Source organism: Daphnia magna, linkage group LG5 (assembly GCF_020631705.1).
Source record: "Daphnia magna isolate NIES linkage group LG5, ASM2063170v1.1, whole genome shotgun sequence".
Taxonomy (NCBI): Eukaryota; Metazoa; Arthropoda; class Branchiopoda; order Diplostraca; family Daphniidae; genus Daphnia; species Daphnia magna.
In genome coordinates this window covers 11825546-11851560 of record NC_059186.1, presented here as the reverse complement: position 1 = coordinate 11851560, position 26015 = coordinate 11825546, and the positions used below count along the sequence as shown (strand labels likewise).

General features: G+C 41.7%; 7 protein-coding genes, 1 long non-coding RNA gene and 9 other non-coding genes across 21 annotated transcripts; 15 read left to right on the top strand and 2 right to left on the bottom strand.

Annotated features, from left to right (window-relative positions):
• Positions 1-994: 994 nt before the first annotated feature.
• LOC116922534 lies at positions 995-1688 on the top strand. Its single transcript, XM_032928900.2, has 2 exons — positions 995-1260; positions 1332-1688. Exons 1-2 carry the CDS (start codon positions 1124-1126, stop codon positions 1576-1578), a joined length of 384 nt encoding a protein of 127 aa, XP_032784791.2. The 5' UTR covers positions 995-1123; the 3' UTR covers positions 1579-1688.
• A 96-nt stretch (positions 1689-1784) lies between these two features.
• Trnat-cgu lies at positions 1785-1868 on the top strand. Its single transcript is given in 2 exon segments — positions 1785-1820; positions 1833-1868. It is a non-coding gene; the product is annotated as a tRNA-Thr (tRNA).
• Positions 1869-2039: 171 nt separating this feature from the next.
• On the top strand, positions 2040-2124 carry Trnat-cgu. The gene is given in 2 exon segments: positions 2040-2075; positions 2089-2124. It is a non-coding gene; the product is annotated as a tRNA-Thr (tRNA).
• Positions 2125-2348: 224 nt separating this feature from the next.
• Trnat-cgu lies at positions 2349-2433 on the top strand. The gene is given in 2 exon segments: positions 2349-2384; positions 2398-2433. It is a non-coding gene; the product is annotated as a tRNA-Thr (tRNA).
• Positions 2434-2649: 216 nt separating this feature from the next.
• On the top strand, positions 2650-2735 carry Trnat-cgu. The gene is given in 2 exon segments: positions 2650-2685; positions 2700-2735. It is a non-coding gene; the product is annotated as a tRNA-Thr (tRNA).
• A 156-nt stretch (positions 2736-2891) lies between these two features.
• On the top strand, positions 2892-2978 carry Trnat-cgu. Its single transcript is given in 2 exon segments — positions 2892-2927; positions 2943-2978. It is a non-coding gene; the product is annotated as a tRNA-Thr (tRNA).
• A 283-nt stretch (positions 2979-3261) lies between these two features.
• On the top strand, positions 3262-3346 carry Trnat-cgu. Its single transcript is given in 2 exon segments — positions 3262-3297; positions 3311-3346. It is a non-coding gene; the product is annotated as a tRNA-Thr (tRNA).
• A 150-nt stretch (positions 3347-3496) lies between these two features.
• On the top strand, positions 3497-3581 carry Trnat-cgu. Its single transcript is given in 2 exon segments — positions 3497-3532; positions 3546-3581. It is a non-coding gene; the product is annotated as a tRNA-Thr (tRNA).
• A 169-nt stretch (positions 3582-3750) lies between these two features.
• Trnat-cgu lies at positions 3751-3834 on the top strand. Its single transcript is given in 2 exon segments — positions 3751-3786; positions 3799-3834. It is a non-coding gene; the product is annotated as a tRNA-Thr (tRNA).
• Positions 3835-3984: 150 nt separating this feature from the next.
• Trnat-cgu lies at positions 3985-4069 on the top strand. Its single transcript is given in 2 exon segments — positions 3985-4020; positions 4034-4069. It is a non-coding gene; the product is annotated as a tRNA-Thr (tRNA).
• Positions 4070-5241: 1172 nt separating this feature from the next.
• LOC116922532 (putative ferric-chelate reductase 1 homolog) lies at positions 5242-8319 on the top strand. The gene is made up of 15 exons (XM_032928898.2): positions 5242-5649; positions 5713-5785; positions 5855-5964; positions 6026-6117; positions 6195-6315; positions 6407-6607; positions 6664-6765; positions 6832-6982; positions 7044-7136; positions 7203-7339; positions 7415-7550; positions 7612-7728; positions 7788-7900; positions 7976-8044; positions 8115-8319. Exons 1-15 carry the CDS (start codon positions 5461-5463, stop codon positions 8205-8207), a joined length of 1797 nt encoding a protein of 598 aa, XP_032784789.2. The 5' UTR covers positions 5242-5460; the 3' UTR covers positions 8208-8319.
• A 635-nt stretch (positions 8320-8954) lies between these two features.
• LOC116922531 (putative defense protein 2) lies at positions 8955-10199 on the top strand. 3 transcript variants are annotated; one of them, XM_045174187.1, is made up of 7 exons: positions 8955-9184; positions 9251-9317; positions 9382-9491; positions 9568-9662; positions 9736-9830; positions 9879-9898; positions 9989-10199. In XM_045174187.1, the coding sequence occupies exons 1-7, from the start codon at positions 9008-9010 to the stop codon at positions 10067-10069; spliced, it is 645 nt and encodes a 214-aa protein (XP_045030122.1). In that variant the 5' UTR covers positions 8955-9007; the 3' UTR covers positions 10070-10199. The 3 variants fall into 3 exon arrangements, with proteins under 3 accessions (XP_045030122.1, XP_045030121.1, XP_032784788.2); XM_045174186.1 differs by lacking the exon at positions 9879-9898 and having other exon boundaries at positions 9736-9870; positions 9988-10199; XM_032928897.2 differs by having other exon boundaries at positions 9736-9898.
• A 522-nt stretch (positions 10200-10721) lies between these two features.
• On the top strand, positions 10722-11812 carry LOC116922530 (proteasome subunit alpha type-2). The gene is made up of 4 exons (XM_032928896.2): positions 10722-10882; positions 10943-11019; positions 11078-11333; positions 11415-11812. Exons 1-4 carry the CDS (start codon positions 10842-10844, stop codon positions 11743-11745), a joined length of 705 nt encoding a protein of 234 aa, XP_032784787.1. The 5' UTR covers positions 10722-10841; the 3' UTR covers positions 11746-11812.
• A 455-nt stretch (positions 11813-12267) lies between these two features.
• Positions 12268-15016, top strand: LOC116922529 (splicing factor 3A subunit 1). The gene is made up of 4 exons (XM_032928895.2): positions 12268-12537; positions 12593-12980; positions 13055-13214; positions 13283-15016. Exons 1-4 carry the CDS (start codon positions 12429-12431, stop codon positions 14837-14839), a joined length of 2214 nt encoding a protein of 737 aa, XP_032784786.1. The 5' UTR covers positions 12268-12428; the 3' UTR covers positions 14840-15016.
• A 70-nt stretch (positions 15017-15086) lies between these two features.
• LOC123472532 lies at positions 15087-15604 on the top strand. Its single transcript, XR_006646978.1, has 2 exons — positions 15087-15254; positions 15317-15604. It is a non-coding gene; the product is annotated as an uncharacterized LOC123472532 (long non-coding RNA).
• LOC116923987 lies at positions 15471-17600 on the bottom strand. Of its 2 annotated transcripts, none has more exons than XM_045174185.1 (5): positions 17372-17600; positions 17144-17218; positions 16886-17081; positions 16251-16816; positions 15471-16178 (listed from the first exon to the last, which is right to left on the bottom strand). In XM_045174185.1, the coding sequence occupies exons 3-5, from the start codon at positions 16959-16961 to the stop codon at positions 15789-15791; spliced, it is 1032 nt and encodes a 343-aa protein (XP_045030120.1). In that variant the 5' UTR covers positions 16962-17081; positions 17144-17218; positions 17372-17600; the 3' UTR covers positions 15471-15788. The 2 variants fall into 2 exon arrangements, with proteins under 2 accessions (XP_045030120.1, XP_032786404.2); XM_032930513.2 differs by having other exon boundaries at positions 15471-16175; positions 17372-17599.
• A 1307-nt stretch (positions 17601-18907) lies between these two features.
• LOC116922525 (endoplasmic reticulum aminopeptidase 1) lies at positions 18908-25929 on the bottom strand. 2 transcript variants are annotated; one of them, XM_032928893.2, is made up of 9 exons: positions 25791-25929; positions 23400-24018; positions 22580-22760; positions 22179-22434; positions 21737-22110; positions 21495-21662; positions 21165-21396; positions 20387-21065; positions 18908-20317 (listed from the first exon to the last, which is right to left on the bottom strand). In XM_032928893.2, exons 1-9 carry the CDS (start codon positions 25909-25911, stop codon positions 19945-19947), a joined length of 3003 nt encoding a protein of 1000 aa, XP_032784784.2. In that variant the 5' UTR covers positions 25912-25929; the 3' UTR covers positions 18908-19944. The 2 variants fall into 2 exon arrangements, with proteins under 2 accessions (XP_032784784.2, XP_045030096.1); XM_045174161.1 differs by lacking the exon at positions 25791-25929 and adding an exon at positions 24134-25650.
• Positions 25930-26015: the final 86 nt, after the last annotated feature.

The following is a 26015-nucleotide window of genomic DNA, read 5'->3' as shown; positions in this document are numbered from 1 at the left end:
CTAGTGTGATGCAATAAGAGATCAGCCTACATTCTTGTAAAGATTACCGTATTTGGCATTCAAATGTTTGCTCGCCTCGAACACGGAACATTAAGTCCTACATGACAGGTGTCCACAATAAGGCATCGCTTTATTTTAGTGTGATAAATCAAGTTTTTGATTGTCACGTTTTTTTCTGTTAATTTGTTTGGAAGTCACGCAGTTCCTACCTTCAGACTACCTCTTACCAGGCTAAATTAAAAAAAAATGAATTTTTCAGTTTCTCTGTTCGCACCACCTGAATTTGTAGTGAAAGACGAGACAAGAAAATATCCGTCGATAGCTCAGTTGGTAGAGCGGTGGACTGTAGACTCGATTCACGAAGAAAGTAGAACATCGTGAATTATCACGCAAGGTATCCATAGGTCGCTGGTTCAACTCCGGCTCGACGGAAATTTTCTTTTATGTGCAATTTTACATCTGTTTGTTGCTTCTTTCGTTTATTGCGCATCAATTATCAAAATTAATTTTTAAAGTGAGTTTATTGCTTGAAACCTCGTTCTTTCATTTCATTCGATGAGTCTCTTTGTGCACTCTATACGAGTGGGCCATGGACGTGAAGGAAGTTGTGTCCCTTATTAGTTGACTTTAGATTGACGATATGCTGTCCTTTTGTACTTTGTTCACAGTTTCCCTTTGTTTATCACAGTAGTGGAACCCAGACATTTTCATAGTCATGTAGTCTTCCCGGAAAAAGTACCTAGAGATAAACATGCAAATCAGTTGAATGGGTAAACCATTCACCTACAATTTCGATCGATGCAACCTATTTTTCTATAGCATACAGGAAGTGACCTATAGATTACGTTCTCTACTCTCATATGACGTTAAAATCTGTTAGGAGTAACAATTAAAATGTAAATAAATTACGTTACTTTTAAGACGATGTACATTTAGGCTACATCTTAGTATTTGTAATGATCCAAAAGGAAGGGTTCACAAGTGAAAATTGGCCCTGACACCAAACGAGGACGAGGTCATTGGGTGAATGTTCTAACCTATTCGACATTCTCTTTTGTTTTTTCTTTCCTTTGCTTCAAACGTGTTCAGTATTGAACAGCAATTCGGTGTCTCTAGTCACGAAATGTCCTTTATCCAGACGACTTGCTTTACTGCGTTAGCTGTGTTTGTTCTTGTATCATGTTTAGCTCGACTAATTGAAGCTGAAAGTGATGGCGATGAAGTACTCTTACACTACAACCGATCGGCGTTGGCTTTGAAGTAAGTCGTAGATTGTTTTATTCAGCCGAAACCTATTTAAGTACATTTATGATACGGTGTGTTATTATAAGATCACGAGACAAACGTTGGATCCTTGAAGAAATATTTCATTCGACTGTCAACTATTTTAAATGGAATTTTGTTGGACGCATCTCTGTGTCGCTAATTGACGAGCTCATGAAATTCATAGACCCGGTTGTCAACCTACTTTTACCACGCGGCGCATCCACTTTCGCTTCGTTCGTGCTCTCTGCAATCTACCGCAAATTACAATTTGCTATCATGTACTGGTTTAATAGCCTGTTTTTCAGCCTGTAACTGAATTTTCGTGTAATTCTCATCAGTTTTATTTTGACCAAATGTTGCATGACTCAAACTATAGCTCCATTAATTTTTTACAGTAAATATGATATATGTCTTTATTCGAACTTGTCTCTCGTCTACACCAAGAGTTTCCAAGGTAATCAAGCGTTCTTCGAACCTCTGCTCCTGTTTGAACCAATGGGCTATGTATAATTAACATCGCCTTCTTAGCTCAGTGGTAGAGCGTTGGTCTCGTATAGAATTCAGTTAACCAAAGGTCGAGAGTTCAATCCTTTCAGAAGGCATGAAAGAATTGTGTGATTAAATATTCCAATGAATTTCGTATTTCGACTGTAGCTACAAATATTTCTTAGGAACTGATGTCGCTCACAATTAGTTCTTAATGTGTACGTTGCAATTGCTTGTAACTTTCGTACTGGCTGTTTGAATGTCTTCAACATTTGTTAAGTTGGCACGCCTTCTTAGCTCAGTGGTAGAGCGTTGGTCTCGTATTCATCTAAAGTCAACCAAAGGCCGAGAGTTCAATCCTCTCAGGAGGCACTGTGGTATAATATCAAGTTCTTTTTTGGGTTTTAGACGAAAGTATTTTCTTAAATTCATTTGTGTGCAAGTCTTTTTTTTTTTACTTGGCTAGAGACTGGATAGTTGACAGCAACGAAACCATTACAGTATGTGGAGTAAACATACTAACTAAACCTGAGGACTATTAATGGTAACTGTTCCAAACTACCTTTAAAAGCATAAAGAGAAAGATCAGATATATCGCCTTCTTAGCTCAGTGGTAGAGCGTTGGTCTCGTATTCAATTAAAGTTAACCAAAGGCCGAGAGTTCAATCCTCTCAGGAGGCAATGTTTAAAACTAATGAATGATGAAACCAAGAAACTAAAACTCATTTTTAATAGATTCGTGACAGTCTTTTGTACCTGCCAGGTAAGGCGATGGTACAGTGTACGAGGATATGATGACTTATTGGTTGTGATCCGTGTACAAATCTTGTTGGTAATACCAAACCGAATGCTTCACAAGGACACGGATAAAGCAACTCTTGTCACTAATCTAAATGTGCCTGCTTAGCTCAGTGGTAGAGCGTTGGTCTCGTAATCATCTCTTAGCAAACCAAAGGCCGAGAGTTCAATCCTCTCAGGAGGCAATAGCGCAATGCTCACCCTATAATACGAATTAACGGTGAAGAAACTTGTTTTTTTGCAATGATTACCTTCGTTGCGTCCTAGGCTGGAACACTTAAACATAACTATTGAGCAGCGTCTAAGCCATTGGAACTAAAGTTTACGGTTGAAATTTATGTGCCTTCTTAGCTCAGTGGTAGAGCGTTGGTCTCGTAGTGAATTCTATAGTTAACCAAAGGCCGAGAGTTCAATCCTCTCAGGAGGCAATCGATAACGTTTTATAGTGATTCTTTACGTTTGTTTAAATGTTTGTAGTGTTTACGGTAATTCCATGTGTTTTCTAGGAAAATGACGTCTCTCATAGTTATAGCTTCCCGTAATACAACTGTACTTCATTGTGGTATAACTGACGTAAAGTAGAACATGGTTATTCTAATTCATTCGTAACAATTCATTGTTGGATGTTTTAACTATTCGGTTGACTATTTATTTTGATTAAGCTTTAAGTGTGTGTAGGAATATTATTTTTAACACTAATGGGATATGTGTGCCTTCTTAGCTCAGTGGTAGAGCGTTGGTCTCGTATTCAACTAAAGGTAACCAAAGGCCGAGAGTTCAATCCTCTCAGGAGGCAATTGCGTAAGAATCACAATATTTAATATTTTACAAGCTATCAAATTTATTTATTTTCAAGTATAATCTCAGTTGTGTACCAGAATGGAACTCTCGAAAGTATAACGATCTTTATGCCGTTTGATCTAAAGCTTATGGTATTCACAAATGTGCCTCTTTAGCTCAGTGGTAGAGCGTTGGTCTCGTACGAATCTCAAGATAACCAAAGGCCGGGAGTTCAATCCTCCCAGGAGGCAATTTAAATACGTTTACATAATTACTACTCATAATTTTGGCCTACGTTCATGAAAAGAATTGAACATATGTGGTGCAAAATGAAAACATGGGCCAGGAAGGATTACTCTAGCTGTCTGACGGATTGTAGGAGAATCACTTCTCTTCGTTTTAGCAACAAGGTAGTTCAGCGCCTTCTTAGCTCAGTGGTAGAGCGTTGGTCTCGTATAACGGATAGTAAACCAAAGGCCGAGAGTTCAATCCTCTCAGGAGGCAATGACGTAATATCGATGTTCGTTTACAATTCTGGAGCGACAAATTCTTTTCAAGGATCATCTCCGCTCCGTTCCAGGCTGTAACACCCCGACTTAACCATCTGGCAGCGTTTATGCCGTTTGATATAAAGCTTATGGTCAACATAAATGTGCCTCTTTAGCTCAATGGTAGAGCGTTGATCTCGTACGAATCCCAAGACAACCAAAGGCCGGGAGTTCAATCCTCCCAGGAGGCATTGTGTAAAACTAATGTCTGTTTTATTTTATAGCGGAAAAATTGACAACACTCAACGGGCTGTAAGTTGGTTGCAATATAGGGATAGGAAAGCTGATTGAACGAGCACAATTTTTACCTGTAAAACGATCGCCCATCGAAAGGCGGCCTGTGCGGATTCGGAAATGGAAGGTGCAATGGATGTGGAGGGAATGGACTGGATGACAAGGAAAAGTCTCGCATTTGTAAAGGTAATAATCAGCTGTTAACGATGTTCACAGCCCCAGCAATCAGAACCTTGTCATGGGCACGGCAGTAAGAGCCCACTTTAGATAACTTAAAGAATGTAAAACACGAATGCTAGAAAACACGCTAGTCTAATGTCAAACCAATTCAAACAAATAGTCTCAAGAATAGAATTTCAATCGATTACGATTATCAAAATAGGAAAACAACGCAAAGCTCCGTTGCGTCCCTTCTGGCTTCTCCATCGACGGTGTCAAGGTAATGTCCTATAAGGCTAAATCACGATGGAAATATTTGAAAATCTAAAGATAAGTTCTTCATGTCTCTTCTCGTGTTACCTTGTTTTTTGTCAGGTAGCCAACTAAACTGATTGACTTGTGCCTCAAACCTTTACAATCATGTCTGTTTTCTAAAGTCATCAGTGTTATCTAACGTTCCATCGTCAAAATGCCAATCATCACGATTTCAGCTGAAAGGGTCGAGTTTGTCTAAATTCAATTATCGTGAAATTAACTCGAATAATTTTACATTCTTTCTTGTTCTGTTAAAACACTTACAACTAGCATGGAACCGAACTGCCATTTGAAATGCCGTTTTATGCATCGTATGCTCCATAAGACGGGCGTTACGACAACGCACTTCATTGTTCGGCCGAGGACGTACGGTACTAAATTGTTTATCTCGTAATTTTCCCAGCAGCTATAGTAGATGATTGCAGTTCAACTTTGAGGCGGCTGGATTGACGTCTATAGCAATGCCGACAGTATTTCGTAAGGGACAACAAGCTCACCGTGAAACAAAGATAGCTGCTACAAAGTCGCATTGTTCACTGTTTGAAAAACGTCCCGTTCTCCGCTAACGTGCCTTCAAAGTCAGTGACTCAATGCATAATCTGAATCCACTTTTGTTTCAAAGGGGAAGTGAGGTTTGGGTCCACACCAAGTATGGAAACGATGAACAAGCTACTATACTGGTATACAAAATCACCGGCCATTTAGAAGATAACACTTCGATGCTGCTGTGCATTCAAAGTTGCGTTCATGGTCTACGTGACCTGAGAAGAAACAGACTTGGAGAAACAAAGTGGGTCATACAAAAGCGTGGACGAGTAGTGTTACATTGACTGATCGGAATTGATGCTTAGCGGAAGGATCTGCTTGTAGAAAAATGGGAACATCTCTGTCTGCCGTTTGCTACCTATGGATAATTGCTCTGGTTTGCCTGTGTTTACGGTTTGATTCTGTTATTGCCAACTCGAATGGAGCACCGACAGCTTCATGTACATCCATGTCTCCGGATCATGATGGAGGATCACCGTCCAACGATCCTTGCCCTTTTGAAACAGTCCCCAGTCAGGTAATTCGATGTTGTTGCTTTACTGTTCGCTATAGAATAGAGCTACAATAATGTCTGTTCCAGGTGGAGATGTTCTCCAATGAGAGTTTGACGTTAACGATTCAGACTAAATTGTCTTCATCGAAGACGTTTAAGGGTTTGTTATCATATCTAAATTTCAACTAAATTATTTTTAAGTTTGGGTTTTGCTTGCATACTTTTCCAGGATTTCTCATTATGGGGTTTGACTCTGTCACGGATGTTGTTATTGGAACGTTCGACACTGGCCTTAGCCAAGGACAGAGCCAACCCCTAATGTGTTATGACACGTACGATGTAAGTACTAAAAATTTTACTGAATATTTTAGGAATTGCAAACTCTATTTGTCATATACAGATGGCTGCCACACACAGGTCGCCAACTGGAAAAAATTCCGTGACGATCGAATGGATCCCACCGATAGATTTTGATGGTGTCGTTGTTTTCAAGTGAGTCAAAGCTTTAGCCAACTGTTATTGCAGTTGCACTAGCGGAATGCAATTAAAATTTAATGCCATTTTTTCAGAACTACCTTTGTTGAAGCAAAGCTTACGTACTGGATAAAAGAACTCTCTCAGCAAGTGAAAATTACACGCTCTGATGCGACGCCCACCACAACAATCGACCCACAGTCAACTACCGAACAAGTACAGACACTGTTAGACCTATACCGTTTACAACTCGTAAAATGTTTTCTTTTTAAAAAGACCTGTTTTACTGATCCAATTTCCTATTTAGCCGGTGATTCCAGATGTATACGAAGGATGCGGGATATCCAAAGGCTGTGCTGCTGCTCCGGCCGGATGCGTCGGATCGAGAGATTGCTCGATGTTGACCACATACAAGAGAGTGAATGATAATCATCTTCAACTCGAGGTCTACGGTCAGATCTCAGGAGATGAATATGTTGCTGTCGGATTTTCAACAGATCGAGAAATGGTATTCAAACAGATGTGTGAATGGAGTTTGAGCTTTTAACGTTCAATCTTTTCTAGGGTGTGGATAGTGTTGTCGAATGCGCAAACTATCGGAACAAGCTTGGGGCCTATCAATCATACAATACCCCGGAAAAGAGCAATCTAAGGGTCGAATCACAGGTATTAAGAGCGTGTCATTTGTTTGGTGATTGGATGTTGTTTAATTGCAATGCTGTTTAACATCAGTTACCAGGCTTTAACATGACTTTGGCAGCCTTTAGCGATGGTTTCATTTATTGCAATGTCTTGCATCCCATCAGCTATACTATGAATAATGTTGCGTTTGATTTAAGCCAACCTCATTACCTGTTGATGGCGACTGGACCTACCGGTGACTGTACGTTAAGGGCCATCATGCACTGTTTACAGAGAATTAAATGGTTTTCGTTGATTTCTAGATAATATTCAGGAACACAATGAAGAAGAAATTAGCAGTTCATCTGTCGTTCTTACTAACGCTCTGTGCATCATGTATTTTAAGGAGGCATCAAGTAGACCTAGCTCATCCATTGAGAGTATTTACATTAAAATTCATGCCCTTTTTCTGCTTCTGACAGGAGTGTTGAAACAGTTGCATGGCTCTTTCATGGTCATCGCTTGGCTAATGGCGGCGTCCGCGGGTGTTTTAATGCCCCGTTACATGAAAAAAACGTGGGTCGGAAAGCAATTTATGAAAAAGGACCTTTGGTTTGTGGTAAGCTGTTCATTAGACAAAGGCATTCGTAAACCTACGATTTTTCACGATTTTTTCTCCGTGAAATTACTACAGTTCCATCAAGGACTGATGGTACTCGCCTGGTGTTTGACGGTGGTCGGATTCATCATCATCTTCGTCGATGTTGGCGGTTGGGTATCCGAATCCGTCTCGGAGAATCCGCATCCGCTAATCGGATGCATCACAACTGGTACGTTATCGTCTTGAATTATTCGCTAAACTTTTTGTTGATCGACGTATGTTTGAAATAGTTTTGGCGTTTATTCAGCCGTTTATGGCGTTGATGAGACCCTTACCGGATGCTCCGAACCGGTACATTTTCAATTGGGCTCACATGCTCGTCGGATACTCAGCTCACATCCTAGCAAGTAAATTAAGCGTACAACTCGTTAAACTTCAGGTTATGTTCATAGTTTTCTACATTTAGTTACTTGCATCTTTCTTGCTGTTGAAATGGATGAGGCCGAGTTACCTTATGAAACGTATTGGATCTTAACAGCTCACATTTGCTGCTACGTTGGCGCTCACCTTATATTAACAGTATTAACTTAACGAAAATAGTAATTGTGAGTTGCGCATTCAGCTGATTGATTGAACGTTTATAATTTCCAACAGTACTTGGCGAGAAGAGATTACAGTGCTGCAGACTTTGCTTTGAAGTCAGACGGTTCCAGAGATGCCCAGGTATATCTCATTATCTACCACTTAAATCACGCGGCTGGCTAAATTTTCTTTTCTTTTCTTGTTCTTAAAGGGCTCTAAATTAAGGCAAGGAATTCTAGCAGGATACGTCTGCATTATCATTGGTCTTGGGGTAGCTGTTATTGCTTTCATTGCTGGAGCGTAGCTATACTAATTGCATAGCACAAGACCTTCAACCCACACATAATTTAACTGTCATTCTTGTAGCTACTAATGTACAATATCGCTTGCTAACCAATAAATTGAATCAAACCCAATTTTTGTCGACAGACACAGTGAGATCATGTATATCTCTTCCTTAAATGACGTAGCTTATAGTTGCACTTTCAGCCGCATGAAACTGGTATTGCCTTGTGTCCAGTGGACAGACTAAAAGGTCACCTTTATTCTCTAACTATAGAAACTCCGCCAGTTGTGTAACTAATTGGTTAAACATTCACGTGGCCTACGTGCAAATGTTCCCTTGTCAAAGTATATGGCTGATTGCTGAAACAATGGCATTCATTCATCTATCAACAGACACACTTTTCTCGTGCGTCACCTTGATAGCGTATAAGCGGAAAAACAACCGTCATTTGTATTCTCCTGGACTCGGTACTTTTAAAAAGGTCTTTTCCTCCGATACATTAGCTTCTTATTTTACTGTCAATAGAACTCATTCGTTTTTTTTTTTTTTTAGATAGTGGAGGTAATAGTATTATAGAAATAGTTCACCGCCTATGCCATAGTCTTTGGCCTTCATCGGGGTCGGCCATGTATTGTAATCGCTTGCCACATCATCAACTTAGGTAAACTATAGTTATAACAATGCTACATTTGTTCCCTAATCATCTGATTATTTCTACACAAGATATGCGGTTTTAGCAGCCTTATATGAAGCGCAAGGATTGTTGTGTTTCAGTCATTCTTTCTGGCCAATAGCACGACAAATCAATACCAATCAGCATGAATTTCTATAGCAATTTGATGCTTTTAGCTACAGTTCAATTGCTGTGCTATGTTTCCGTCCTGGAAGCGTATTCCAATGGAAGCCTGCTGGAGGCATGCGCTACTATGACTCCCGTGCACGAAACATTTGAGCCCAGTACCGAGCCCTGCCTTTATGAAACGAGGCCATCAGAGGTATGTTAAGTTTTAAAATAAATTACACCAACGCAATTTATCTAGTGATATGTGTCCTATTCTTAGCTAACGGTTATCCAAGGAGGAAGCATCAGTGTTGATTTAAGGAATATCTCGTCCAATTCTTTCAGGGGTGCATTGTTTATACTGCTTGTTTTTCACCTATTTGTGTTGACGTTTCAATTTTTACCTGACAGGTTACATGACGATGGCTTTCGACGCTTCTAAACCTGACGATGCTGGACCAATTGGGACATTCGGTATGCCAACTGATGGCCAACTATTAAGCTGCCCTGGTGGAGTTAACGTACGCTAAAACTCAACTACAATTACTACGGCTGCGTTTTCAATTCTATCTATATTCTCTTCTTTGACGTACACAGAATACTATAACTCATAAAGATAACAACAGTATCAAGAGGAACGTAACGGCTATCTGGACGGCTCCTGCTGATTTCGTTGGCTCTGTCATATTCAAGTAAATTTGTTCGACCCAGTTTTCTTGCACGAATTAGCATTTGTTTTTTTCATGTCTACATATGATTGCTCAGGACGACATTCGTTAGAGGATTGTCCGAGTACTGGGTCAAGGTACCATCGGCTGGAGGTAATATCACAGTATTCTCTGAAAGTACGACAAGCTCTCCGACTACGCCACCAACTACGACGACTACATCTACACCACCAACTACGACGACTACATCTACACCACCGGTAAGTCAAAATTGCTAATTAAAAAGTAAACCTTCTTCAAAGATCAGGATAAAGTGCACTGTTACAATTGTTAACCATTTTCTTTTTCAGTGTGGTGCTGCATCTAGCGTAAGCCGCAGTTGGATTTGGGGAGTTATTCTACTTATACCTTTGATGTTCCAACAGGTTTAGGAGTTAACAGACGATAGTTTGAATTTCAGCCAATGAACCAGTGAAGAATTTTGTGTTTCCGCCATTTAATTTTTAGTTTTTGCGTCATGCAATTTCCAAAGTCCTTCTGTAATACACTACTATTTACCAATTGGTGGGTTTTACCGTTAATTTTGAATTTGAGTACTATGTTATGGTTACAAATTGTAACCATCTCATGGTAATTTTTCTTTAATCTTTCATGAATCTTCTACACGTTGTCTAACGTCTATATTGCCACTATAAAGATGAACTAACGGTGTACCGTCATCCTAGGCCTTTGTAGGTTGCGTCAGAAATTTTCTATAGATCACGCGCTTTTTATTTTCTAAATTATAGCCTACTTTGTTTCTTCGTTTGAATAAACCCCTCTTTCTTAGACGTTCGGGCATACGTGTTCCGCGCAGTATGCTTTGGTTTTATTGCGAAACGAAAGAGCTATATCGGCGATTCTTGTACAGTTGTATTGTTTGTTTTTTTTAATTACATTTTTATGTTGAAGCTCTGCTGATGAAACGTGCGGATGAATAGTTGAGTACCTGTGAAACTTATTCGTTCACTGTCATATTATCTATATAAAAATTGTTTACAGCTTCCACATTGTGCTTCGTTTTTTGCCCTCTAGGCTACTTCACCTAGCGGTCAAATTTAAAGCTCGCATCATTTTCCTTGCAAAGTGTGGAAAGCGCATTCAATTCTGTCCTGTCATTCAACAACCGAATAACTGAACAGGACTAAAAATTCTAACCATACCATGGCTTCCGAAAGATACAGTTTCTCTCTTACAACTTTCAGGTTCTATTTAATTGAATTTCTAGGTACATTCAGCAAATTTTAATGTTTTCTCATATTCAGTCCTTCTGGCAAACTGGTACAAATCGAGTATGCCTTAGCTGCAGTAGCTGCCGGTGCTGCATCGGTTGGTATCAAAGGTAAACTGAAATCACGTAAGAAAAAAGATTTAGCAAGCTAAAATACCTTTTGTTGCAGCTGCTAATGGTGTGGTTCTAGCCACTGAGAAGAAGCACCGATCAATCCTATATGAGGAACACAGTGTCCATAAAATTGAAATGATTACTCCCAAAATTGGAATGGTCTACAGTGGTATGGGTCCTGATTATCGCCTGCTAGTTCGTCAAGCCAGGAAGATGGCTCAGCAATATTGGGTAACCTATCAAGAGCAGATACCAACTGCACAACTTGTCCAACGTGTGGCCACATTGATGCAAGAATACACACAGTCCGGGTAACTATTGCTTGTTTACGGTCATTGAAAATGCTTTTTAGTTAAGGTTAGGGAACCACTACATTTAACTTTTTTGTGCAGAGGTGTCAGGCCATTTGGTGTTTCACTCCTAATGTGTGGCTGGGATGAAGGCCGTCCATACTTGTTTCAGTGTGATCCATCTGGAGCTTATTTTGCCTGGAAAGCCACTGCTATGGGCAAAAATTATATCAACGGGAAAACGTTTTTAGAGAAACGATACAACGAAGATCTTGAGCTAGATGATGCTGTCCACACTGCAATTCTTACCCTCAAAGAAGGTTTTGAAGGAGGTATGACAGAAGATAACGTCGAAATTGGTATTTGCGATGAGCAGGGTTTCCGCCGGCTATCTCCCGCTGAGGTTAAGGACTATTTGGCAAACATTGCTTGAACGGATGGAAAATTTCATTGATTGCAAACATATGTCGAAAATAAAACTGATGGTTGATTAAAGAAAATTTCTCTAATCTAACACAACATTAAAGTTCTGCTAGGATGTTCCGCAAACGGTTGTGAGCAATGCTCATATATTTGCTACTAGAATTCATCCAGTTCACTTTCATGATACTAAATGGACTATAAGAAAGTTTAACGGACGGTTTATTGTTCGTTGAGTTATGGAATAAAGCCGCTTTCATAGACATTCGTACTATGAATCAGATGGTTTGAATGTCACGACTCACGAGTTTCTTGTAATTAACGCCTCAATCTGTTAATGTTTACATAACGGGGTAGAATGCGATTATCGTTTGAAGCATAACTTGATTGAAATGAATTTTTAACTCTACTCCTTTATAGCACATTGTTTACATTTATATTTTAAAGAAAAAAAGAAGAAAGAAGTGAGAAAAGAATTTCGATTTCCACACATCATAACAGAATTCAGCAAAAAGGCAACGTTGCTCCTCGTAAGTCGTAAGTGACCATCAAACAACGTTGGGCACTTGGGCTGCTTTCTGCAGTAAGCCGATAGAGAAAAAGCACATTGAATTTCCCTCTCTCTGTTAAACAAAATCTTGGAACTTCATATTGCGGAATTGGAAAACTTTCCAATATCAGTATATTTTAGTCAATATGCCACCTGCCGTGGAAACAGTGCCAGTCGCTGGTGAAACGAACTTGTCTGAAAACTCCTCCTCAAAGCCGACAGTAGGCATCATCTATCCGCCACCAGAAGTCAGAAGTAAGTTTCACTTTCACAAAACTGTGGATTGTTTGTTTTACAATTTTCTTCTCAGATATTGTGGACAAGACTGCCAGCTTTGTTGCAAGAAATGGATTGGAGTTCGAAGCACGTATTAGGAAAAATGAGCTGAATAACCCAAAGTTCAACTTTCTCAATACTGGAGACCCATATCATGCATACTATCAGTACAAAGTCAAAGATATTAGAGAAGGAAAACTTGCTGAAGCTCTACCGGTAGCAACTCCAGCAACGCCAGCCCCAACTCCAGCAGGGAAACCCCCACCGTCAGCACCCACATCAGCTCCAGCTTCACTGGCTCAGCAGCAGAAACAGCAAGAAATTTTGAAGCAATTCCAGCAAGAAGCTCCTGTAATCCCAAAAGAACCACCACCAGAGTTTGAATTCATTGTTGATCCTCCATCAATCTCAGCTATGGAATTGTAAGTTTGTAGTAGCCAATCAAAATTTAAACTATAACTTTTGTTTAAAAACAATACCATTTGTTTTGTTTCAGAGATATTGTGAAACTCACTGCCCAGTTTGTAGCCAGGAATGGTCGTCAATTTCTCACCAGCCTTATGAATCGTGAGGCTAGAAATTACCAATTTGACTTTTTACGTCCTCAGCACTCGCTTTTTCAGTATTTTACTCGTTTGTTAGAGCAGTATACTAAGGTATTTTATTTTTTAAACTCTTAACGTCATGATTCTTCGATAAAATCTAAATCTTAATGGTTCTTTAGGTTCTAATCCCTCCTAAAGACTTGATGGCACGTTTGAACGAGGGTTGCACTAACCCAAACATAGTCTTGCAAGAAGTTAAACGGCGAGCTGATTGGCAGCGTCACCAAGAAGCCCAGAAGCGTCGTGAGGAAGAAGAAGCTGAAAGAGAACGCGTGTCTTACGCGCAAATTGATTGGCATGACTTTGTAGTAGTCGAATCAGTGGACTATCAACCGTTTGAAATTGGAAACTTTCCTCCTCCTACGACGCCGGAAGAGGTAGGAGCTAGAATTCTGCTCCAAGAGCGCTACGAAGAAGGACAAGATGTTGAAATGCAATTGGAGAGTGAAGAAGAAGATGAAGACGAAGAAGATTCCGATGGGGAACAGGCAAAGCCACCACCACCCCCCGGCGCACCACCTTCTCTGTCATTCAAGGGAGACGGGCAGCAGCCTCCACCAGTTGCCCCATCCGCAGAAAACGTCATCGTGCGTAAGGACTACAACCCCAAGGCCGTGGCTAAACCACAAGCCCGTCCACCTGCTCCAGACGAATACCTCATCTCGCCTATCACTGGAGAACGAATTCCTGCTAGCCAAGTGGCTGAGCACATGCGAATCGGTTTACTTGATCCACGTTGGTTGGAGCAGCGTGATCGGCAGATGCAAGAAAAGATGACACAAGAGTCTGTCTACGCACCCGGCTCGGCTATCGAAAACAGCCTACGCGCTTTGGCTGAACGCCGTACAGATATTTTTGGTGTTGGTGACGAGGAAACAGCCATCGGTAAAAAGATTGGTGAAGAAGAACGTCGCAAAGACGAGGCAAAATGGGAAGGACAATCGCCTGCACCGCCACCAGCCGCTGGTGAGGGAGGATCAACATTTCAATCTCGACCAGGTCCTCCTGCTGGACTGGTCACGATTCAAGAACAGATTGCCCAGATCCATAAGAACAAGGCACTTATGAGCGGCATCAGCGAGGAAGAAGACGGACTGGGATCAAATGGTGTCGTAGCCGCTGCTCCACCCAAACCTCCTCAGCAGTTGATGAGCATTCCACCAAGACCACCGGTGATGATGTCTGCTCCACAACCACCCCCAATGATGATGATGTCGATTCCTCAACCCCCTATGCCCATGCCAATGGTCCCTCAGAATTCTTTCCTTCCGATGCCGCAGTCAATGGGTATGATGCAAGGACAAGGTGGTCGAGATGTCATGGAGGAGGAGCCTCCTTCCAAACGGCAACGCAACGAAGATCAACTTATGCCCGAAGAAGCCTTTTTGGTCAGATATCCCGGCCTGCTTCACTTCCACATTGGCGCGCCAGTTTACGCCGAAAAACCCGAGTGGAAATTGCAGGGTCAACAACTCAGTTTTTCCTTGTTGCCCACGGAACAGATTGCTGTTGTTAAGCAAAAGATTAGTGAAGCAACCGGAATGCCGCCAGCCAAGCAAAAGCTGTTTTGGGAGGGGCTTTATTTCAAGGACAATCATTCGCTGGCATTTTACAACGTCACCCCTGATGCTGTTGTCCAGCTTCAGGTGAAAGAACGAGGCGGTCGTAAGAAGTAACATTTTTTTGGAAAGCCCTAAAACTTCAAGAAACCTCATTTACATCAGAAACGTACCTTGGGGAAAATTGCGTAATCGGAAAGAATTTTTTACAGCCATTTTGTTTCTCGTCTACAATGTCAACGATTCCTTCTTGGTCTCAGAAGCGAAAATATATTCATTTTCTTTCTACCCCCATCAGCTGTTAGGTGCTTCATATTTATCGCCAGCTAAATTAACGCGTTGGACTTCGAAAGAGCGGTGAAAAAAATGACCCATTTCATGTTGGCACGCATTGAAAATCTCTCTTTGGATTATTTTTATTTCTGGAAGGTAAAGAAAGCCAACAAACTTGTTCAGACTTGTTAAATGTTTGCTGTTTCGTGACGTCTCGCCTGAACGTTTGGAGAGAGATATGAACCGACTGTGTAAACAGGTTGAATGACGACCTTAAGTTCCAATATCTAAAGTCCTAACCAACTGCCCGCGTCTAACTAGGCTTCAAGGTGAACGCTGCGCATGTATATATCAAACGCGCGAATGGGGCCGCGAGGTTTTTCGGCCAAACCGGTGCGAACTGGATTGAAAATTCAATTTACCGTCCAACGAACCGGTTTCCATGGCTCTTAAATAACGAATGCGGGACAACGAATTGCTGATTAACTAAATGGAAGTGTATTTACGTCGCATAACATCTCTCAAACTTTATAGCGAGAGCGTTCAAGATTTTGAAAATGTTCTGAATTCACTTGACTGATAAAAACAGGTAAATTGGACTCTTTAAGATTTTGAGTTACAAAATGTTATCAAACTCAATCAGAGCCATGCATAATTTTTAAAAAGGCTAAGTTAGTAAATTAACTCCAACGATAACAAAATAATGATGGAATGATGCTCAACAGCTTTGGATGATACCAAACGCTTTTAACTTGGTAGAACTAGGACTTTTTAAAGTGTTTGAAGACGATATTCATGAGGATGGTAAGTTGCTGAGAGGTGTCGTTGTCTTAATTCTTCCCGTCATGTACTTCATAATTTCCGCTTTTAAAGTTTCAAGCTCTTTGATTTTGTTAGTCAAACGTCGACCTTCTTCCTCCAAGACATCCACCAGCTGGGCTTGGGTTTGTAACTTCTTGCGTCGGTTTTGGCGCGACTTCCTCGATGCCTCGTTGTTCCTCACGCGACGAAGATCGCTGTTTTTGGAAGGATTACTAGAACGTTTTGTGTTGGTTCTAGTTCGGGGTATTGGTGTAGGAGGTAACGAATACTCAGTTGCAGAGTCAGCACTAATGTCTTGAAGGACTTTTGGTAACTCAGAGTAAACCAATGTAGGTTTTACGTCGACGGAAACTTGTTGCTGCATCAAAAAATAAAAAATAAATTTTTAATAATCTGTATTGATAAGTGAAAATTTACTGTAAGGATGTAATACCTTTTTACTAATTTCCTCACTCTCCAGAAGCATGTTGATGAGCACAGGTGTGGTCACATCTTCTTGAGAAGAGTTGTTGGCGAGCTGTAAGGTTGATGGCAAATTAAGACAAAGTAACTCCCGTTTGATGTTTTCTTCCGATTGGTATGTCGGAAGTGGTGAAATATAGCACAGTTCTTCGAAATTCATAACGGCATCCTCGTTTTTAGCTTCAGGTAAACCTTGAGCTTGAACGAGTTCAGTAGTTGGGGTCGATAATAGTTCATCAGACAGAATGTTTGAATTCGGGTTTCGTCTGCTTCCTTGGTAATTTCCGGTATCACACAGAACTTTGCCATAATTGTCTTCTTCAATCAGTTCCTGAATATTAAAGGGAACATTCTCCAAGTAATCAAACAGATCTAGTGGAAATTCAATCTGCTCGTCAGGGGATTGATACGGAAGAGCATTTATTGGGCTAGCTTCTGCTGTGCCGCTGGATTTTAGTGTAGTATTTTGTGGTAGCATGTTGAGATGAATATTTTCCTGCAATTGGAATTCCTGGTCAAAGGAATTGCAAACAGGGACTAAAAGTAAAAGAAAAAACATTATTAAATATGGTAGAGTGGTTTGAACATGAATTTTATTGGTATTACTGTAGAGGGGAGTTGTGGGATCATCCATAACAAATAAATTGTTGGATGGATTCATTATGTCCATACTGGAATCCATATTTGAAGATGTGGGCAAAACACTTGGCAGTGTGAATATAGCAGTTGGCTTGGCTATTTGGAGACATGCGGGTTGGTTCAAGTTCCACTGGTGACCTGCTGGTGATATGCATTTCTTTCTCTGCAATCCAACAAGTGAGTATCATCTTCAAGTTTAATGTGTTGTACTAATGAAAACCATACCTCGAGTTTGTTCCCTTTTTGAGAAATGATGGCAGAGGGGTAGTCACTTATTGAGAGTGCAGCAGGCTCCGTGTCCTGTGAAAGAAGAAAACACTAATTATGTATCAAGGCACAACGTTCCAGCCACCTGTCAGTGGTCTCTACAAGCTCAAGAATGTGCATAACCCCAGGCAGCTCTCATGAGGAAAACACTGAATTGAAGCCAACTTTTAAAGTGATCAATTTTACCTGTTTTGAGGGGGATTGGCGAAACCAGGGATCCAGTTATGTTTCGTTTAGGAAACTTTTCACTGCTGAGAAATGGGGATTCAATGAGGTCGAGTCAGAAGAGCGCAGAAAAGAAGTTCACGGGGAGTCGGGTGATTGCGTCAGCCAAGACGCTAACTGTGTCGAACTAGGTAGCTGCTGCACAATAGCTTCGGATGACGATTCACGCGGGACTGAACGAAGGGTTTTTTGGGGGGGCTATTTAAGCCCTCGTATGACGTGTGCATTTTTTTTTTCGAGTATGGCTCCCGGCTAGAACAGTAGGCGGGACTGGCCGGTTGGTGATTCTCTGGCAAATCGGCGTGTCTCTTTCTAGGCAGTTTGACGGTTTGGCACGCGGGTCACGATTCACGCGCTCTCTCCCGTTCGTAGTGGAAAGACGAGGGGGGAAAAAGCTAAGCCGAATACCCAAGCAACAAATTTGGGGATACGTACACTATGAGTACAATTCATTTTCATGCGGCTATTCCTGCAGCGTCTTCCACAGTTTAAAGGACGAGATGGAGGAAGCTGCGCATAAGGTCTAGTTTGATTCTCAGTTGGAGCGGAATTTTTTGGGGGTTTTTTCCCTGTTCTACTCACAAGGTGTGGTAGGAATGCCAAATTTGATGCAGGAGAATGATGACAAATCCGCTGACGAGCCATGACTGGACGATTTAGAAAAAAAAAAGTTAAACAATTTTCTAGAAAGCCAGCAGATTCCTTTTCTAAGATTTAGGCATTTATTCGTTGATCAGACACCATTTCGCATCTTATTATGCCGAGTACATATTTTTATCACTTTTTTCCCCCTGTAGGTAATGTCCGCCACAGTCACGCGCTCCAAGCGTGACCATGAGAGACCGTCCGTGCCGTCTCCAAGTTTCTGATAAGTGATAACGATGTCGAAAGTACAAAACGCTAGCCAAAGAAGCTAATGTTACATATTAGCCACTATCAATTGGTAGTGCGATATTTAGCTGTTGACTCATTTGAGTATTGCCATTAAAAGTAAGTCCAAACACCGTTTATCTTTTGTTGTGTTTGTGTGTCACGCGTTAATGTAATCTTTAAACTTCCGTTAGGTTGGGGATTATAGAAATAAAATTTTCTTTTTAAGTTTCCCAACTCGTTCTTCCCTCATCGGAATGGATCGCGGTGATGCGTCGTCATGAAGGGGATTTTAGTTTACGATCGCCAAATCGCCCAACAGAATACCGAATACGGTGGCATTCCAAAGCGTCTGAACGATAAGTAAAGAAGACAAACAAAAACAACAAAGCAAAATTTCGACAGTCTAAAAATCAAACCCTTGTTTTTAGGCGACTTTCTTTTCACGTCTTAGAAAAAAAAAGAAGGAAAAACTGCATTTTGCTGTTTTTATTTGTCACGGCTGTTGCCGCGCATATACGGTCACGATAACTGGTCACGACACCCAGTGGCGGTGACCTAACCTTTGAACAATGTCTGTTACACCTATAAGCTACTTGATTTGTAAACGAATCTGCAGTTGAAATGTAAAGAAAGCCAACTATTTTATTTCTTTCATAGACGATCAATCGAAACCAAACGTGGAACCAAACCGTAACCAAACAACGAGGACAATTGGAAACCGAGGACATACTCTAGGTAAAAACTTCAATTTTTTTTGTTAAACTTATTATTACACATTTCTTGTACGACAGTTCTGGACTTTGTGTATGTGTAAAATTTGTGGGCGTAGGTATGCTGGGAGGGTTTATAAAATTGTACACAAGGAATTCGAAGGGATTGCAAGAGAACAGATATATAGAGATACATGGCACGTACATATGTACTGGGATGATTTCATTAGTTTGCAATTTTTAATCATGCTCTTCGGATCGATAATCATGCTGGACGCGATCCATCTCGTTTCCTCATCATAATATTATTCTCTCTCTTAGACCCCGCCGCATTCTACGTATGCCTGTGTAATGAGCGGGGTCAGCCAAACATTCCTCCTTATTGTTATTGTAATTATGATAAATTGGAATTATTATTTCAAAGTCACGGGGGGAGGGTAGGGAGGAAGAGACACGATAAGATATTCTGAGAAAAATAGAAGATTAATTAATACGTACGGCACAGGTTATTATAGCATCAAAAGCTGGGAACATTTTAACACAATTTTCTCAGTGGCTCGTCACGGAGACGTTTTTCTTTCTTTTTGTCAAATCATCACGAACGGGAAATGCATTATTAGTACACACAATCTTGGGTAAGGAGCAGCAAAGACTTTCGGGGTTAGATGAAAAGGTCTTTGTTAAAACTACACCGAAAAATACATTTCAGACGACAATTGGAGTAGTTATGTATGTATACAGGTATATAGTAGTTAATAATAGTTAATTATTAAATAATGAGCGACATTCTATGATGTAATGAACGGATAAAGTTTCAGATTCACGACGGATGTCATCCATTTGCAATTAATTCCATTTCTCTTTTCTTTCTCCCTTTTTTTTTTTTTCAAATTGTGTGTTTTGTTTTCCATTATTTAGGAAGTGCGCTACAGCAGCGGCCGAGAAAATTTCTCAACAGCGAGGCGAATTCCGGTTGAGCCACTGTTCCAGCTGCCGGTCGTTCTTATTCAAAAAATTGATGTTGGCTTGGATGAGTTCCAGCGACTGCATCAACGAACGTTTCCCACTTCCGACGTTGACGTTGCGGAAAAACGTTTGAACGGATTTGAGATCCAGCGGGTCGTGGAAGTGCGACACGGCTGCTAGGATCAGCCGACCTATTGTGAAAGAGGCCCGGCCAAATGTAACCTCGATCATATTCCAGCGGGTCTGCAATTGACGCCAGACAAGCAGAGATCCAACCGGATTCTGAGCCACCGATTCCACCACCTTCCGGATGTCTTGCACACGGATTGAGTTCCGTTCCATGGCGAAATCCAAGTACCTATTAAATCAATAGAAACAGTGTAAATCAAATAGTTGTGTGTGTGTTTTTTTTTAAGGTTTCTTTTACTGTTGCAGAATCCAGGGATCATTTGAAGCAGCGAGGGCTCGCAGAAAGTTGAGCCGTTCATCGGGCACGTTAGTCTCTTTATACCGCTGCCAGCAGTAGTCCCATTCGGTCCATCCACCATATTTGATGCCAGTCGAGTAGACGATGTCACGAATGTCGGGAGGGAGCTGCACCTGGCCAGACATCCATTGGGTGAACAGACGGCGGGCTTCATTGACAGCACTGGACAGACCAAAGTAAACGGCCGCTTCCAGTAATTCGCGCTGCAGCAAGCTCTGAATGTGTGGCACTTTAGTCGTCCAGCCCATTATACTGTAAAGAGGTGTGACGAGGTGACGGACAAAACAGTGCAGGGAGCGACGGGCCGTTCTGATAGACAGAACGGTGTCTAATTTTCGCAGGTGATACAACGCTGTTGACCATGGCAAATATTCAGTTTCATTGACGAGGTACTGGCTGAGTGTCAGCGGTACAGTCACATTAAGCATGCCGGCCCAAGCAAGGGTGAAAGCGTCGTCAATCAGCTGGGCACGATCAGCCGGACTGAATGTTGTCGGTTGATTGGCCAGCACTCGAATAAGCGACTGCCAGATGGCTGGTTCGTAATTGACGCGGTAATAGCCGCTGGCGTTAACGTTGGCTTTGATCCAGGAAACATTCATAGGTATCTCAAAGTTAACTGGAATTTAGAAAAAATAAAAAAATAAAAAAATAAATAAATCAATTGAAATAAAATCTTCTTGTTTAAAAAATGGATGCAGGTACTGCTGGTCCTTACTATCTGATGCCCTCAGTGATAGTGGGTCCCTCATCCAGATTTGACTTTCGATATTTGGAGCAGCGCTGGTAGTGAAACTGAGCGGAACGTGCCACTTGTGCGAAGAATTGACACTGTGCAACGATGAGTTCACCAACAAAAAGTGCTTTTGCGAGGCATGAATCATGTTGCCATGACGACGTAGCGTCACCAACGGATAACCCAATTGATGTGTCCAAGTATCCATCATATCCTGAACATAATTCGATCATCGATCGACCGTTATCGAAATGCACAGCGCAGGCCGAATCTTTCAAAAGATCAATATTAGGGACAACGAATGGTCTATACCTTGACGGGAACGGGATGCGAAGAATTAAGAGTTCCCAAACTGAGTGCCTGCCACAGATCGTCCATGTTGGCGTTGCCGAACTGATGACGTTCGAGATAGAGCATCAGCCCACGTCGCATTATTTCTTCTCCTAGGACACGCTGCAGCATGTAGAAGATTGATGCTCCCTTTCAAAGTAATCGAGTTAGCCTCGTGTTATTTGATCATATTCTTATTTTTTTTTAGTTTCCTTTGACAGTACCTTGCTGTAGGATATTGTATCAAAAATGGCTTCGATCTCAATGGGATCGGAGACGGTGACGGAGACTGCATGAGAAGTGGATAGCGCATCAGTTCTCAAGGCGGGCATCGTGTTGGAGTGGAGGAATTGATCCATCATCGCCCATTCCGGGAAAATGTGATGAACGCCAATATATTCGGCGAAACTGGCGAAACCTTCCGACAGCCAGAGGTCGTCCCACCATTTCATCGTGACGAGGTTGCCGTACCACTGATGAGCTAATTCATGGGCGAGGATGAGGACGACACGCTGTTTGGCCGACGAAGATGTCGTGTTGTTGTCCATTAGAAGGGCGCTTTCACGGAACACTGCCAATCCCCAATTCTCCATGGCGCCTATTTTTGATTCAAACGTCATTTTATTTGGGCGTCATTTGCATCCTGTTCAAGGCAAAGTAACATACCGGCAGCAAAATCCGGCATTGAGATGAGATCCAGTTTTGGTAAAGGATAGCTGAAGCCGAAGAACGATTGGAAATAGTCGAAAAGTTTGACGGCCGCTTTAAGAGCAAAGTCGGCCTGGCTAGTCATGTGCGGTGGAGCATATATAGACAAAGTGACGCCCGTCTTAGTCACCTCATGGATGCGGCCGTAGTCACAAACCACCAGTGCAACGAGGTAGGTACTCATGGGAACAGATTCGTGAAAATTGTCTTGAACCTTCAAGGGAAAAGAACAACAAACATTCCATGTTTTCAATTCATGTAGCGGCAACGACCGCTAGATGGCTCGGTTGTTTTTCTAGTTCCTTATGACTGCATGAATTAAAAAAAAAACAAAAAACAAAAACTAATCAAAGCCTTACCAATCCACTGCCCCAAAAGATGGAAACATCTTCAGTATTGTCCAGTGGCATATTGGAGAGGGCCACGTAATTACGTTGACGCACGACACCAATCTTGAAACGAGCTTTGTAATTGGGCTCGTCCCAGCATGGGAAAGCAGAACGTGCTGATGTCGGTTGGAAATGAGTCGTCACCAAGTACCTATCAGCGTTATACAATCAATCAAGCAGGTGAATTCACGTGTTTTTTTTCTAGTTATCATGTTCTGATTGGCATTTTCTACCCCCAAATGACTTCCATCTTGGTCCTTTTTGTGTGCAAATGAAACTCATTTAGGGAAGGAAAGCGAGCTTTCTTTCCATCTTGAGAGCATCAGCTGGCAGTGAACCTTTTATGTGAAAAGGTCTTCTCCAATTCAATAAGCATGTCACTCTACCAGTCTACTGGCAATCACAAAATGAAAAGAGTGCTGTTGTCCGGGGAAACCCAATCTTGGATTCTTACTCTTTTGACTACCTTCTAGGCCCTTTGTGCAAGACTGACAGAGCAGTGAAAAAAACCTCTTTCAACTCCTTATCAGTTGGTATAGGTTCTCTCTATAACAAACTTCCATTTATAACTCTCTTGCCTATTTAGACCTGGACAGCTAGCCCATAAATCTTGACTATATATCCATTTAAGAAAAATAACTACTCTGTGGCATGTCTTTATAGCGCCTTAAAATGGAACGTATTTCACCTTCATGACTTCCTATCCTTCACGCCATTTTTCCCCATTAATGTTTCTTAAAAGCCTCTTTCGTGCAGGACGACAACAACAACAACAACGCCAATGACTTACCGTTTCACTCCGCCGGGCGATTTGTAACTTGAGATGTAAAGCCCTTCGAGATCCGTGCGGACCATGCCCTCGTATCGCAGTGCCAACGAATAGTTGTTGCCTGGCATAAGGTAATTTTTCAGCTCGATGTAGATTTGCTGATGGTACGGATAGTAGAGCGTCCGAGTTGTCATGATCTCTCTCATGTTTTTATCCTTGACCATAACGACAGTCAAAGTGACATCCTTGCCGTGAAAGACAATAAAATTGGTCTCTTTCTGGACGGCGAAAACAACTTCCATCTGCCCGCGTAGGAAGAGCGTCGTCAGATTGGGATGGAGAACGACGCTGTAGCGCAGCGGGACGATGAAGTCCGGCAGTCGGACGTCGTTCCATGGAAAAGGCTCGCCGTTGGTGGCAATCGCTTCTGGTGGTGGGGTCACGGCGACATCTTCGTGAAAGTCGAGTCCTTCTTCGACGTGTCCACAATGACTGGGTCTTACGAAGGCAATGATGAGCGAACAGGTCAACAGCGTCGCTAAGATGAGCCCAATAATGAAGACGGCCTGCTTCCTCGAACACGTCGCCACCGGTGGGTTCGTATAAAACTCTCCTTTCTCGTAATTTATCTTCCCATCCTCTGTCGACGTAGATACAAAAATGAATCCAATTAATGGAACAATCGTACAGCAAAAAGAAAATCAACACAAAAATGAAAATAAAAAACAAAAACAAAAAAAAAACAGATCCCGAACCTATTCCAACACTTTTGCTGGGGCCGGTTAAGACGGTCACTTCGTCTTCGTGATAGGCGTTAGGCCCGGCATTGCGATCCGGTCTTCTTCTAGCGCTACTATCCATCCTTGTATTTCTTTTTACCGAATCGAACTTGAAACTCTTTTGTCTATATTCTCTCTAACCGATTCGATGATCGGTGCACGGTAGAAAATCGTTCAATATTCCGCACTGTCTTTCCTTTGTTGTGACTAGTTAGGGTAAGGGGAGCACAAGAGAGAAATCCATGGAAAAGAAATCAGATTTTTCTTTCACGTCACGTCATGATGATTCTCGAGCGCTACTCGAGTAATTGTAACGAAACTACCCTACACTCACGCACAAAACTTGAAGCGAAATATCCGGCCGATGGCTATCACTGCGCCCAGCACCAACACAAACAAAACAATAATGAAAGAGAAAAAAGGAAAAAAAAAAGGGAAACAAATGTTGAGGACGTCGTGAATCCTGCGAGTAGCGTCGGTGGACGCGTCGGTAACACTGACACACACGCACTAAAAAAAAATGAAATAAAAGAGGGGCCAGAAATGCTTCTTCTCTCTCTTAACTGCAGCAGCTTCTCTCTCTTCTTGCGTTTTGCCGAGTGCGAAATCACGGCACAGCGCACACAAGTTGACGCATCTTTCCCTACCCACACTGCCGTATATACATTTTTTTTTTTTCTTTCCGGTTCGGCGTCTGCGAGAGAGACGCCGCGTTGTTGCGCCTGCGCTGATCGATGACGCCATCGCCTACCCTCGTAGTCGTCTTTTTATATGTTCAGAGTACATGCCGACTCGTTGCCTTTCATTAGCTATTCATTGATTCGATCGATTCCTTTTCGTTTTTAGATGCTGTCTCGTTGCATCTCTACGTCTGACTTGATCATCTTTGTGGGGGGGGGGGAGGCAGTTTATAGTACACTCCTTTTTTGCCCCTCAGCTAATGTTGCATGTTTTCGCTATACTTAGATGAGGGGGAGGAAGATAACTTAACGGTGAGGGGTTGTTTAATCAATCAAATGCGGAGAAGTACACAACATAACGTGAGCCATTTTCTCTACGGTTGTGCGGTAGCGCATACATGATGGAGCCTTTCTTCTTTTGTTTGGAACACACACACACACACACACACACAAATATCGTGTTTTGCGCACAGACACTGGCCAACGTGGTCAGATAAGGGAAGAAAAGTCGATTTCCATCCAGCTCGCCCATTTTCTACTGTATAGACGGACATAGTGTCTATGTGTTAGTCTTCCCTTTGTTGTTGTTGTTGTTATTGCTACTGAATGTCTAATCTAAAACTCTGTTGACTCACGCACATATTATTCAGTTTAGTAGTGCAGCTCTATGAGACGAGGCAATGCCCGTTTTTGTTCGCCCAGTAATATATGTCAGTGTCCATTTTACCATCATCAAAAGATTGTAAATGCAGATGGACGTGCACTCACGCACATCCGGACAAACAAACAAAAATGACTTCTTTTTCTCTATTTAGACTCCCGCCCCCTGCGGGATAGACTGTACACAGCCTACCCGGAGGATATTATCTACTTGGAAAATGTACGTTGTTTTTTTTTGTTTTGTTTTGTTTTTGCAGAATGGAATTTATAGGAAAATGTTGGATGAAACAGACCTGTTAATGGTGGCGTTGAGGACGTTGTACTGAAATCCAACGATCCTACGCGGTTCATCGTGTTGTATTCCGGCACGGAACGGATTGTCTGCAGTCGAATAGCAGCCCTTTCTGATGTCATATCTCATGAAATACGAGAAGATAAAGAGGCAAAAGGTTCGATTTAATAAAAAAAAATTTTTATTTATCAACCAAATAAATAATAATAATAATAATCAATAAAAA